Source organism: Opisthocomus hoazin, chromosome 6, assembly GCF_030867145.1.
Source record: "Opisthocomus hoazin isolate bOpiHoa1 chromosome 6, bOpiHoa1.hap1, whole genome shotgun sequence".
Classification (NCBI taxonomy): Eukaryota; Metazoa; Chordata; class Aves; order Opisthocomiformes; family Opisthocomidae; genus Opisthocomus; species Opisthocomus hoazin.
The window spans coordinates 58,382,263-58,395,756 of NC_134419.1; the positions used below are offsets into that span (position 1 = coordinate 58,382,263).

General features: G+C 49.4%; 1 protein-coding gene across 1 annotated transcript; it reads left to right on the forward strand.

Annotated features, from left to right (window-relative positions):
- Window positions 1-5,969: 5,969 nt before the first annotated feature.
- Window positions 5,970-12,927, forward strand: LOC104330375 (lipase member M). Its single transcript, XM_009935576.1, has 9 exons — window positions 5,970-6,053; window positions 6,781-6,946; window positions 8,748-8,946; window positions 9,205-9,314; window positions 9,746-9,882; window positions 10,288-10,431; window positions 11,625-11,696; window positions 12,271-12,336; window positions 12,694-12,927. Exons 1-9 carry the CDS (start codon window positions 5,970-5,972, stop codon window positions 12,925-12,927), a joined length of 1,212 nt encoding a protein of 403 aa, XP_009933878.1.
- The last annotated feature ends 567 nt before the right edge of the window (window positions 12,928-13,494 follow it).

Here is a 13,494-nt window from a genome sequence, read left to right on the forward strand (position 1 = left end):
AACAACGCATTGTAACGAATGCAACAAAGCCACAACTCTAGCCCATCTAAAGCAGCACGAATGTGGCCTGTGGCATCAAAGTTCATAACATGGATGGTGAGAGGGCTGGACCTGGCCAGACTGCCGTTTCCTATCCTCCCAACAGAGAGGACTCCATCCCTGCAGAGCTCCTGCCCTGGGTGGCTGTGGGTCAGGCTGTAGAACCATCTCATGAGGTGGCACCTCGTGCTCCAGGAGAGGTAGATGACCTTTTTTTAAAAAAATATATCAAAATGCTACACTTTCCATGAGGGTTTGGGCAGGAGATCATGTCCCCCACCAGTGATTTCACAGCACACTCTGCTGCTCAGGCTTTCCCTTTTCCTTCTCTAAGCACCTTCCCATGGATGACAATCAGTTTAAGACATCAGGGCTTACATGACCAGACGGTAGCTAGATGAAAAGCAGGTAGCACTGAGCAACTTAGGAAAGAGTACAGAAGATTAAAGAGACTTTGGGCGGATGGTCTCCTCGGAGGCAGAGCCACAACACCAAGAGGATGGGGGACTGCGGAGAGGAGAGGGCAACATCTGAAGATTGTACTAGGCTCTTCAGTCTTGTGGTGACGTCCCTAATTCGGGCCCCAGGGAGGCAGCAAAATTCCCTGAAAAGAGGGTCCAGTCTGCAAACAGGTGCTTCCCTTCGCACAGGAGGGACTCCCCAGTGTCCATAACTCGCTGTTGTTTCTTCTCGGCACTGATCTTAATGCAGGTTTTGTTGCAAGGGGTTTGTCTCTCTGACCTTGGCAAGACTGGGTTCTCCTCTTTCTCATTTACACACTTCATCTACCGTACCCAGGGCCCCGTACCTGTTTGGTAAGGATAAGATGGTAAGGGTAGACGGTAAGGAGGGGGTTCTCTCACCATTCTGTGCTGTAACCTTCTTCCATCCCTCCCTATCCCTTGTGCCACAGTCCTCCTGCTGGCACAAAGCAGATCCTGGACCTGCCTCCATAGTAACCATGCTGAGTTGGCTTGCATGCATCATAGATGGCAGGTTACGGCTCCATTGACCAACCTCCTTCTCAGACTCTCAAGTACTCCTCAGTTTGCCCACCTCCTCCTGCAGCTCAGCCTCCAAGCAGAGCAGTTCATCAATCTGGTCACACCTCCCACAGGCTTGCTTGCAATCACTTTCTTCTTCTAGGAATATCCCTTCACATATCCCACATCTGGAAACCTAGGTGGTCACATGCTTGAACAGGAGCTCTGTCTGTGTGGCTGCGTTGGTTTTACCAAGTACTAGAAGCTCAGGAGAAGCAGATGACATTGCTTTTTGCCAGGTGGTCACCATGCTGTTGACGCTGCTGGTGCTCCTTGCACTGTTCCAGCATCCGTTGCAATTGCACTGCTCCGGCATCCGATGTGACCTGGCTTTTACCAAAACAAACTGAATCTGGCTACAGATGTGTCCCCAAAGGTCATGTATCTTTGAAAAAAAAGCATTCCAAACCCAGTTTCAAAAAGCAACAAAAACTCTCTTTCTCCCCTTCAGATGGTGTTTGTTGTTACAGGAAGAAAATAAAATAACTTTCAAAACCTATGGAATAAGCTTGGCTTTTAAGCTCAAATTCTTTCATTTTTATCCCCATTTTGTAGATGAATTTTTTCTAATTGCTTTTAGACAGATAGGAGAAATATATTGTTTCTCTAGTAATGACCTTCACTTTCAAGCCTGGAAGCCTGGATTGTGCTGGGGTGCTGAGCCTAACAAGCCCCCTAAGCCGTCTCCCTCATTAGCTGATACTTGGTACTCGCTGTCCTTGTTCAGGGCCAGATGCTGGGCTGAGCTTGCAGCTGCCTGACATAAACCCCTTCTGCAACCCGCTGGCTGGCTGGGGATGCAAACAGAGTCCAGATGTCCCATCAGCTGCTGGCTGCAGCATGCACAGGTCTCCTTTCACCAGATGGCAGATAAACCTGCCAGCAAGAAAATGCTGATGCTCTGAGATCTGATTGTGGCTGGTTTTCCTGACTCACTCATGCCTGAATAGTCCGTGTAGTAATTCACCCTGAACTGAGGTCATTCTGGGCTCCTCCAGGCCTGATTTTATCAGTGCTTCAGGAGAGGTAGAGAGCATCCCTGGGGCTGCAGCACTGGCAATAGTTAGATACCGCTAGGACTGGTGCAGAGAGGGGCGAGGGGATGCAGGGGAGGGGGGGACATGTCTGCATCCCAGTGGTGAAAAAAGCCTCAGCAGATGTGCTGGATCCTCTCTGGAGAGTCTCCATGCCACAGCAAGAGCCATGTCAGAGTCTGCATACTGGAAATCTCTGGGAACACCTTGCTGAAGGCTCAGCTGCTGCTCTGATCTCTCTCCATCAGACTCAAGATATAAGGGAGGTAACATGGCCCCAGACTTGATGCAAGGACCAGGAGTCACTGTAGCTCTACCAGCAGCCTCTCTGATGTCCTGTCCCCAAAACGAAGGCAAGTTATACTGATGTTAATATATGTTGGGAGGAAGGGGGAGTGAGTTCTTGCCTCAGCATATTTGATCCTGTTTTTCCACCTTTCCTCCTCTCCCTGCAGGGGAAAAATCAGACTCTGGTCTGAGTCACCCCTCACATGAGGGTGAACCAGGCTGGGAAGCCTTCTGGCACTGCCTCCAGCTAGTCTTTAGTAAAGACCAGTCATCACAGCTTCAAATCAAGGTGGAATTATTTAGGCTTTCCAAAGAATGCATGTTGGCATTTCAGCAATTGTGGCTTGGCCAGACCTGGCAGGTATCAACACCAGGAGAGGTGACAGGAGCCTGCAGCATGCCAAACCAGCACTGGGTCACTGCAGCGTGTCAGTGCGTGGGCACATTGGCAAGGAGCAGAGAGGCAGTCTCAAAGGCAGCATTGCCAAAAATTACACCCACAGCCAGTGCCACCCCTCATTGTCCCTGCAGGGAGCTCCTCAGCCACCAGGCAGCAGCTGGCCAAAGGCATTGCCAGCTGGAAAGAGGTGAAGTCTGTGGGGAAAGTACGGGATAGGCAAAGAACGCCAAACAAGGGCTCTGCAAAGCACACACAGTCTGACCAGATGGAGGTAACTGAAAATTGGGTGGGCACAGACACCCAGCACAGAAAGTCACCTCTTGCCATTGTCCAGACAGGCATACTTTGTGCTCAGTGAGGAAAGACACACCCTCCCACCAAAACTGCACCCCACAGCCAGTGGGAGTGAAAGGTAGCTTCATCTCCAGCTTCTTCCCTCCTCAGAGACGGATTTCTTTTTCATTTTTTAAAGAGCACCCCCAGCAGTCGTTACTGGGTTTGGGAGGTTTTGCATTTCCAGGCAGTGACTCGTTACCAGGATGCAACAAGAGCTGGGTAGGTTTCCCACAGGAGCTTCCTGGGATGAGCTAGGCTGGCTCCATGCACCCCGCTGTGCCCCATGCACCCCACAGCACCCTGAGAACCAACATCAGTCCCAACGCAACACTACCAGCCCCACGCACCCTGCTGAGCCCCATGCACCAATGCCAGCCCTTGTGCACCAGCCCCAGCCCTAGTGCACCAACACCATCCCCTTGCACCAGTGCCAGCCCCCTGCACCAACACCAGCCCCTTGCACCAACACCACCCCCATGCACCAATGCCAGCCCCAGTGCAGGCAGCAAGTGGTCTAGAGTCTGCAGATCCTCCAGTCCACAGAGGTCACAGGTGACAGTCAGCTGATGCTGTGCTGCATCAAGTGGAAATAACCAATTTGTTACTATCAACTCTTCTGTAGTGCCACAAAAAAATTCCTAAGCAAGTGCAGGTAGGAAGGGTGCCTCCTTTCAGAGCAGTCTCCAGCCCTCAGGTAAATTACGTGTTCACAGAAGAAGGGATTAGAGGGAGTGGCGACCCGTGACGTTCACAAATGTGTGGAGCAGAGGGAGTAATAGCCCAATGCGTGGTGGGTGAGTGCAGCGTCCTTGGGCGGCAGGGACCTTCTGCTCGGCAGACATCAGGCAGAAAGGCACTCACACCTCTTCTGCTGCAGCCCCTGGACTGTGACGGGAAATCCTTCCTCCTTAGGTGCCTCTGCTTTTGCACAGGCTGCCAGCCGGGGCCAACCCTGGGGACAGCAGAAGATATCTGTAAGTAGTTGAAGAGCCCTGTGGATGGGACAGCAGGGCTTCCCCTGGAGTCCTGAGTCGGAAGGAATGTTGTTTCTGCTCACGGGAGGGGCAGTGGGAACGCTCAGGGGTCAGGACTGTGCTGCTGGTGGGAGAGGTTTCACCGTGCGTCACTTCTCGGAGGTCACTGGGAGGTCTCAAGGTCTGCTGAGCTGAGGGACCCTTCACAAAAGGCATATTTTTTCAGGCTGGCTGTTGGGAGGAAAGGACCATCCTGGACAAGGCTCCTCCCTTGAATTTGCATGCTATTCTCATGATGTTATGCCACAAAAATGCTTTCCGTCTCTCTTTGCTTTACTGAAAGGCGCAGTCTTAAAGTAACAAGGCCAGAGCTGTCTGGTGCCAGGCAACTGTGGGAAGGTTGTGTTGAGAGCACTTGGCTGCCGTCCTTGCTGTGCCTCCCACCTCTGTCTGTGTGTTCCAGAGACTTGCACGCTCCTCAGGAGCATCCTGGGAATGATCCCTCCACTGCCTTCCCCTGGGGAAGGAGAGCCCCGCCGCACAGCAGGGATGTCGGAAGCAACAGGCGATGCAGCAAGGGGGTCCTGGCCCCAGATCACAGCCTGGGGGGTTCAGAGTGGACGTGGAGAACCCTTCCTCCCCCAGGGTGGGGAGCAGCCATGGGAGGTGGGGTGTCACCATCGGGGGGTGGGGGTGAGGGCTCTGCCACGGCCACCCCGACCTCATGCTGGCAATACTCCCCTGTGAGCAGGAGGGTGGACAGGGGGTGTCCCAAGGTCCCATCCAGCAGAGCGACAGCACCTGTGTGGTATGGTTTTCCACCTATCTGCTCCAGAGACAGCAGAGGGAGCATGTGGCCTTCTCCCCACCTGCAAAACCACCTCCTGCAGCATGTGAAGCCTGTGCCTCCAGCAGAAGAGACAGGGGATGATGAGGGTTAGCTGGGAAATGACAGAAACCTACTTACAGTTCTCCTATCTTTCCCCAGGAAGATATTTGGTGGGGAAGCAATGGGCCGGATGCTAGACACCTGGTGCTGGCATCTGGCCATGGTTGCTGCTTCCTGTACTGCCCAGCACAGGGACATGCATTCGACAGGTGTTTGGCAGGGCTCCTTGCTGTGGACTGCACACAATTTAACTATTTAGGCATATCACACAAGAGCTGAGGCAGTATTTCTATTGCAAAATTGTTGTCTCCAACAAATAAAATGATAGTAAGAGGCTTTGTGGTAGGAACATGCCAAAACAGATACTTCAAAACCCTTCCCAGGAAGAACAGCAGGTCTCCTGGGACAGTATTTCACGCAGGTTTGCAAAAACAACTCAAAGGTGTCCCAGGGTCTCTTTCAGCCATAAGGAGAGTCCAACCAAATTGCATTATTTGATTTCTTACTAAGATCAAAAACTCCATGGTCCTGAAACTTAAAATTGGGTGGTTTACTGCTGATTAGTTCAGTCATCAGTTTAACTGAATAATCTATTCTTCTGAACATCCGAGCCACCTCTTTAGATGAATAGTCTGCAACTATTCCCTCGAAGACCAGATTCGCCTGGGAGGGTATAGCTGTATACATACCTATGCCTTTTTTCTGAATACAAGAATCTGATGGAGAATGTGTGATTAAAATGTGATGGAGTTTGGACTCTGGCATTGTTCAAGATAAGGAAAATAAGATTTTAGCACAAATTAGAGAATTTTAAATTTGTAATTATTTCAGATGTTTAGTGGTCAGATTGATAGACTAACGGAAGTGTAGTGTATGGCAAGTGAAGTATGTGCAATGCCTGGCTTCTGTGTCAGGTCCACCAAAGACTCTCATGCTCATTATGTTGACAATGTTTTGCAGAGCACCATGATGTGGCTGTTCATCACCATTGCTTATTTAATGTGTGGCAGTGAGAAGTCGGGTGCGAGCCCCGAGGTGTCCATGGATATTGTAAGTCCAGACTTCTCGCCCTTCTTTTCTGTCTTAGGCATGCAAGCTACCAATGCTGCCATAGGCTGGGCAGGATACATGATCTCTACATGTGTATCTTCACCGGGGTTTGGTACCAGGGTTTTATTAGAGCTTTTGTCTCCCTGTGCTTATGTATATGGAGATTTATGGCAGATATTTATGAGGGAGTTCGGTCCAAGTCAACAGCTTTGCAACACAGCTGTCTCAGGGTTGGAGCTTCGCTATATTTGCCACCCTACTCTTCACAGAATCACAGAATCACAGAATGGTAGGGGTTGGAAGGGACCTCTGTGGGTCATCCAGTCCAACCCTCCTGCCGAAGCAGGGTCACCTACAGTAGGCTGTAGAGGACCTTGTCCAGGCAGGTCTTGAATATCTCCAGAGAAGGAGAATCCACAACCTCCCTGGGCACAAACATTGATTGCAACATGAAAAGTGACAATGGGTCTTTCTTTACCAGACCTGCTCAGAGAGTGAGGGAAACTCAGACCTGCCAAAAATTTTAGCTGAAGTCATGACATCACAGCAGCATTGGTGGAAGGGGCATTGGAAGGTCCTTACCCACTGTCCCGATGACAGCAGGAGTCACCACCACCAGCTCAGGGCAGCCACTGTTGGCTTCATCTAGCCAAGCCCTGATACCCTCTGGGATGGAGACACCCACCTCCCTAGGGGTCCATCCCATACTGTCCTTCCCTTCCCACAGGGTGAAATTGTACAGTACCATGGGTACCCCTATGAGGAACATGAAGTGGTGACAGATGATGGCTATTACCTCACCATGCAGAGGATTCCTCATGGCAGAGACAACCCAGGAAGCATGAGCACCTCCCACGAAGCAGAGGCACAGAGCTCCAGCATGTTCTGTCCCCGTAAGTGCCACGAGAAGGTCTTCCTGACCCAGGGACCATGAGAGCTTTGCTGGGCTGGAGTAGGCCATGGTCAGACCTGTCTCATCATGGGCTGGGTCCTCCAGGCAACAACTTTCCCTGTAGGATTAGCCTTGGGAGCAGAAGAAATGCTGGTGTCCACCACACTGACCTTCTTGTTCTGAGAGGGTCTGCTCCAAAGAGGAAAAGATAAGGAGAATGAACGGGACGGAGAAATCTTGTACCAGGTTTTACCCCAGCTCAAAGACAGCCAGTGAGGCAGCAAAAAGCCATTTGACAGCAAAAAAATCCCACATGTCCTATCCAATGCCATCTCACCATCTTGGCTCCTTTCTGTTCTTCACTTGAACTGCTGTTTCAAAGTGGAAGGCATGATGCCACGTTATTGGCAGGGTGTCCCTCTCCTGGGAAGCAGGAGGACTGGCATATGAACCTGGCAAACAAGTGTAAAAAGTCAGATTTCCATTCAGAAAGCTTTGTCCTTAGCTGTTCAGGATGGAAATAGAAGTGTTATGCTGAGGGTCTAAAAACCAACAAAAAAAAAAGAGGAAAATAGAAAAAAAAAAAGGAAAGGAAAGTCACTTTTCTTTCAACTTTTTCATGCTGCAACCTGTGGCTGCCCTACCGTATGAATTCAGATATCCTTGTGATGATACTATTGTGGCTGTGAATTTGGACCTGCTTTGAGGAGGGGATTGGAGCAGAGACCTCCAGAAATCCTTTCCAAACTAAACTTTTCAATAATATATCTTCCACTCTCGTCCTACAGCACTTCAGGCTTCCTGGTCCTTTCTAAAAGTGATCTTAAGTTTGTTCTGGGAAGCTAAGACTTGACCATATGGCTTAAAGTGGGCAGAATTGGGTGGAGGAGACACTTTTGACCGCTCCAGTACCCATGTCACTTGCAATGGGGCAGCATGGTGTCACCGTGCCATGGGAGACACTTAGACTCTTATGGGTTTTCAGTGTCTGCTGGTTAGACCCAGTGTACCTGAGCCAAACAAAAGGCACCATGAGGAGGGTGGTCTCCATAAAAAGGGCACAGTCAGTGTCCAGCCAGATGTGGGTCTTGGTTTCTTTCCTCCTGGGAGCATGATTTACCAAGCTGCAACCCATGTGAAGTCCAACTTTATTTTTCAGCTTTGCTGTATCAGTTTTCTCTGCCCTGGGATGACCAAAGAGCCTAACTCAAAAACACCTTTCCGTAGAGGCTGAGGATACAGGTGACCATCTCCCTGCACTGGAGTCACTTCCCCAGGGCATTGCTGCGAAAGCCATATCTGGATGTGAATGGTCAATTTTGCTAGTGGTCAGAGAAAATGATCGTCCTTGTCCTGGGTTCGGCCAGGACAGGGTTAATTTTCACCGGACTCCAGGAAGAGGCACAGCCGGGGGTGGGGGCTGACCCCACCTGGCCAGACAGAGCCCGGTATTCCATACCATGTGACGTCACGCTGGGTTCCGGTGGGGGGGGGGAGCGGCGCGGGGAGGGGGGGGGGTAGGAACTCACTCGTGGCTGAGGAGCGTGCGGCACCAGTCCTGTCCGGGAGAGCGGGTCTGTGGGGTCGTGCGGTCTGTTCTGTGTATTCTCTTTATCTGTATCGTTGTTGTTGTTGTTCCCTTTGTTTGCTGTTCTGTTAAACTGCCTTTATCCCGACCCACCAGTTTCTGCCTGTTTTCTTTCCATTCTCCTCCACACCGCAGCGGGGGGAGGGGCGGCCGCGTGGCACTTTTTTTGCCGGCGGCAGCCGAAACCAAAACAGTCCTCCTCCTCTTTCTTCAGCTCCAAAGCCCGTGGTCCTCCTGCAGCATGGCTTGGTGTTGGAGGGAAGCAACTGGGTTACCAACTTGCCCAACAGCAGCCTAGGCTTCATCCTCGCTGACGCCGGCTACGACGTCTGGATCGGAAACAGCCGGGGGAACAGCTGGTCACGAAAGCACAAAGAGTTTGAGTTTTACCACCAGAAATACTCAGATTACAGGTATTTTCTGTGAAGCTGAATGGTGGGCAGGTACCTGGTACCCTCAGCAGTGTCTGTAGGCTAGAGGAACAGTTCTGCTAACAGTCACACCATTTGCCAATAGGCATAAACAAACACCACCAAGATGCCACAGTGGTGCCCATACCTGCTAGAGCACTCACCCACTCCCCAGATAGTCATGGCACTACTTTCTGTGTCCTGCCCGTTGCTCTCAAGGTCAGCAACAGCAATTTTGTCATGTGCCCATCTCCATTGCAGCTTTCATGAGATGGCCGTGTATGACCTTCCAGCGACGATCAACTATATTCTGCAGAAAACTGGACAGGAGCAGTTATACTACGTGGCTTACTCTCAAGGCACCACCACAGGTACTTAGAAGGAGATTAGATCACTGTCAGAGTTACATTAGCTGCACACATCTGGTTTGGGAGTGTTCTCCTAAGAGCCTGGAAGGGGATGGTAACATCCGGGCATGTCCAATCAACGGAGGGAAAAGAGCAGGTAAAAATCCCTGTTTGCTTTAACAGAACAGTTTTGAGCAGTGACAGCCCAAAACCAGTTGCAGTGATGGCTTTTGGTGCATCCAACTGCTGTCAGGGCCCCAAGCGCTTGCGGGAGCTGCAGCTGGGCTGAGGCATCAAGCTGGGAGCTGAAATGCATCAGCAGCAAAGGCTTCAGGTCAAGTCACCAACCTGCTAGAGCCACTTCCAAGGGTCCTTCCGATGAGCATACATGCCTGGGAGTCAACAACTCCTTCAGAAATAACAGGGCAGGGTCTGCTTCCTTCTGCCTCCCACAGGTTTCGTTGCATTTTCATCCATTCCCGAGCTGGATCGCAAAATCAAGATGTTTTTCGCCTTGGCTCCTATCACCACAAACTCAAATATGAAGTCACCCTTGGTAAGGGTGTTTGACCTTCCTGAGGGGCTAGTTAAGGTATGTGCTTGCCACATGCTTGTCTAGTGTGAAGGGGAAGGAGGGAATGGGAAGGTCTCATTACCTGAGACCTGCAGTGCTTGTACATCACTTCCATTTCCTTGGCCTCTGTGTGCCCTTTGCGTTGAGCAGGTACATTTGTGCCCATGCTATTGAGCCTGTGGGGCATTAAACAGTGTAGAGCATCCTCCTGTCCAGCCATAATCTGAGAAGATCTATTTCTAGATACTGTTTTTGGGTCCATCATTCTAGGAGAAACTTCTTCTAGGAAGGTCAGGGCTCTTCCAGGGCCAAAGTTGTGGCAAGGAAGACAGCTGCTTTCAGGGGTGAGCAGAGAGGTGGGGAAGCATCTGGAAGCAAAAGAGAAACATGAACCACACTGATCAATGCCTTTGATTTTCACAGCTCATTTTAGGACGCACAGTGGTCTTTGACAAGGACGAGATCTTGAAGCAAGTTATTTCCAGTCTGTGCAGCTACCCCATCTTTAAAAGCCTGTGCTGCTTGGTCCTTTACCTGCCTGGTGGGTTCACCAACAGCTTGAATGTGGTATGTACAGTCCAGCTTACCTTTTAAGTGATCCAGTTTCTCATTGATGGCTCTGAGTTGACAACAAGCTGCCTTCAACTGGCCTTTCACATCTTCAATTTGTCAAAAAATCTGGTCATTGTGGCAGCATTTTGCAATCTGGCCATTGCGTTGGCCATTGTGATGTTCTTGCATTGGCACCAGAGGGAAGCCCAGAGTGTACACAAGGTCACACATCCACCATGTACGTTGTCCCCCCAGTGGGGTTGATGCTGAAAGAGAGAGCAGAGAAATTCTTTCAGTGCTCAATGGGCTCCCAGGATTTCTCTTTCACCAAGGGATTTGTAATTTCACACGTGCTTCAATAGCAGAACAGGCTCTTACAGAACCTCTTCAGTCCACTACTAGGAGAGGTGGGCCCTCAACTCTTCAGTCTACCATCACTTAGAACATATTTATCCCCAAATCAGAACCTTTCCCTGTTCTCCACTGCACTGAACACAGAGTCATAGAAAAATTCAGGCTGGAGGCACCAGGGTGGGTTCTCCAGTCTGACCCTGCTCCCACCAGGGCCAACACTACAGCTACAGCAGGTTGCTTGGGGACATGTCCAGGTGAGCTCTGTGGTCCCAGGGATGCCCCGCTTGCTCGGGAAAGAGCTATCTCCTTGGGGTCAGCCAAGATTTCAAGGTCCAGATTCTGCCACAAACTGGTCATGTGAGTAAAACTGGAGACAGATTCATGCAGAGTACCAAGCAATGATAGTTTGATCATGGACAGAGTCAGAGCTGGGCCACTGTTTATCAAGGAAAGTGTTGGTGTAATATCTTAATATTCCAATGAGGAAACATGCTAGAAACAACGTGTAGAGCTACTGTGATGAGTTGCATATTGTCTTTGCAAAAGACATGGAGATTTACTTTGGTTTGAAAACCACATAGGCTCATAACATGACCCAGCATCCCATGGGAATTGCTCGGCTGACTGAAGGGAGCTCTACAGCACTGTTCATGCTGCTGTCTGCGGTGTGTGTTCACATAGCATGTGGCTGAGCTGTGCCTTCACAGAGCTAAGACGATGTAGTTTGTACAAATGCAAGCTCCAGCTAGCCTGTGTGAGTGAAAGACTTGTGTGGCTATTGACCCATATCAGTTGTATTTCTAATGGCATTTCCCTCCATGCAGAGAATAAATGTCTCCAATGGTTTCTTGCAGAGCCGCATAGACGTCTACCTGTCCCACTACCCTGATTCAACATCCCTAAAAAACTTGTTACATTGGCGCCAGGTAATATTTCCTGTTACAGAATTAGATCACATGCAGCCAGGGCCCTTGTTGTCTTTTCTCAGCTGCCAAGGACCTCTTCTCAGTGCTTTGGTGTAGTCCTCCATTGCTCTCCCTGGAGAGCAATATTAGAGAGAAAGGGGAGAATTGACACAAAACACTGGTGCAGATGCACTTCTTTTGGCCATGACTTTCAACATAAGAGTCTTTGGAGCTGGTAGAAGACAGAGATGGAAGAAAAACTGGTAATAAACCAGCACAGGAGATGCTAGAGTAAAGGCTAAGAGCTGGGGGTCAGTAGAGCCAACCAATCATACAACCACTAATCGTTGAAAACATGCACAGAGTCATATCCTTCTGTTGTAGACATTGATCATGACAGACAAAGAAAACTTGCCCAAAGGACTGATTCATGTCTTCTTTGAGAAGAAGGGTTGAGCTGTCCTCCCAAAAGACAACATCACATAAAACAAATAGCATCCCTGGGCCTTGGTGCAGTTCCCCGGTCACCCTTTTTAACTTTCTTACAGTCTCCTCTAATGTATGAATAATAAAAACAGGTCTCCTCCTTTTCCAGCTCTATCAGTCAGGAGAATTCAAATATTATGATTATGGCAGTGACAACATGCTTCATTACAACCAGGTAAGAGAAATCCATTCTCATTCGTCAGTTTTAAAAGAGAAAAAATAATTACAATTAAAATAGTGCAGTGGCTGAAACTGAACTTCATGGGATTTACAGAATTTACCTTATATGGTCAAACAGGATTGTACCTATGTTACAAAAAAAGGTCTGTGATGTCATTCAGTGATGACTTTTTGACCCTTTGGTGAAAAGCGCAGGAGCCCAAGGCATAGTCAGAATCTCTGGTGATAGTTTCTGTACCGTCTCTTGGGATAGGGGAGAAATTCCAAGCAGCAAGAGGGAATAGTTTGAATTTTTGACTTGCATGTGACCTCCCAGGCTTTCCTTCCTCAAGCCACACTATTTGTCTTCCAGACCACACCTCCTTTCTATGAGCTGGAAAATATGAAAGCCCCGCTTGCTGCATGGTATGGTGGCAGGGACTGGATTTCAGCCCCCGAAGATGTAAACATCACACTGCCTCGTATAACCAACATGGTATACAAAAAGTACATTCCTGAATTTGTCCACTTTGATTTCCTTTGGGGTATGCAAGTGTACGAACAAGTGTACAAAGAAATTCTTGAACTGATGGAGAAGAGCGCCTAGAGCTGGACCAGTGGCAGTAATTATTAGTTTCTTGTTTGACTTCTAGGTCTTCTTTTATTAGGAAAAAAAAGTGAAGAAAAAAAGAGGGGGAAAAGGCTCATTAAACTGCAACTCTTAGTAGATTGATATTACTCTGACAAGTGAGGAAAACAAGCCAACCAGATTGTCATGAAAGCAGGTAGAATTTAGGTTAAATAGGCTGAGGTCTTTGCAGAAGTTGGGCATGGCCATTGGATCCTGAGTGTCCCAAGTGCCTCACGTGGGTTTCCAGCAACAAGAAATTTCAGTGGAATTTGGCTTCTGGTCACTGTTGTGAGCTCTGGCCTGCCTACACTTGGGTTCTCAGCTGCAAACACCTGGACAGCAGCTCAGCTCCCTCCTGGATGCTGGTGTTTCATGAGAGTAAGTGTGCTCAGATGGGACCACATGGTGGGTCGAGCAATGAATCCTGCCAGTGTAGCTTTATCCACCTTCTGGTGACTCTTCCACACCAAGAATCCCAGCAACCTGATGTTCATTGCTGTACTTTACAGCTGGAAGGAGCTAGAAACTTTCTGCCTGGTGACA

Excerpts from the sequence above, each read along its gene's own strand:
- LOC104330375 (XM_009935576.1), top strand. The coding sequence starts at position 5,970 with ATGATGTGGCTGTTCATCACCATTGCTTATTTAATGTGTGGCAGTGAG. Across the intron at positions 6,947-8,747 it reads CTCCAGCATGTTCTGTCCCC|CTCCAAAGCCCGTGGTCCTC; the intron begins GTAAGTGCCACG and ends CTCTTTCTTCAG. Across the intron at positions 9,883-10,287 it reads TTCCTGAGGGGCTAGTTAAG|CTCATTTTAGGACGCACAGT; the intron begins GTATGTGCTTGC and ends TGATTTTCACAG.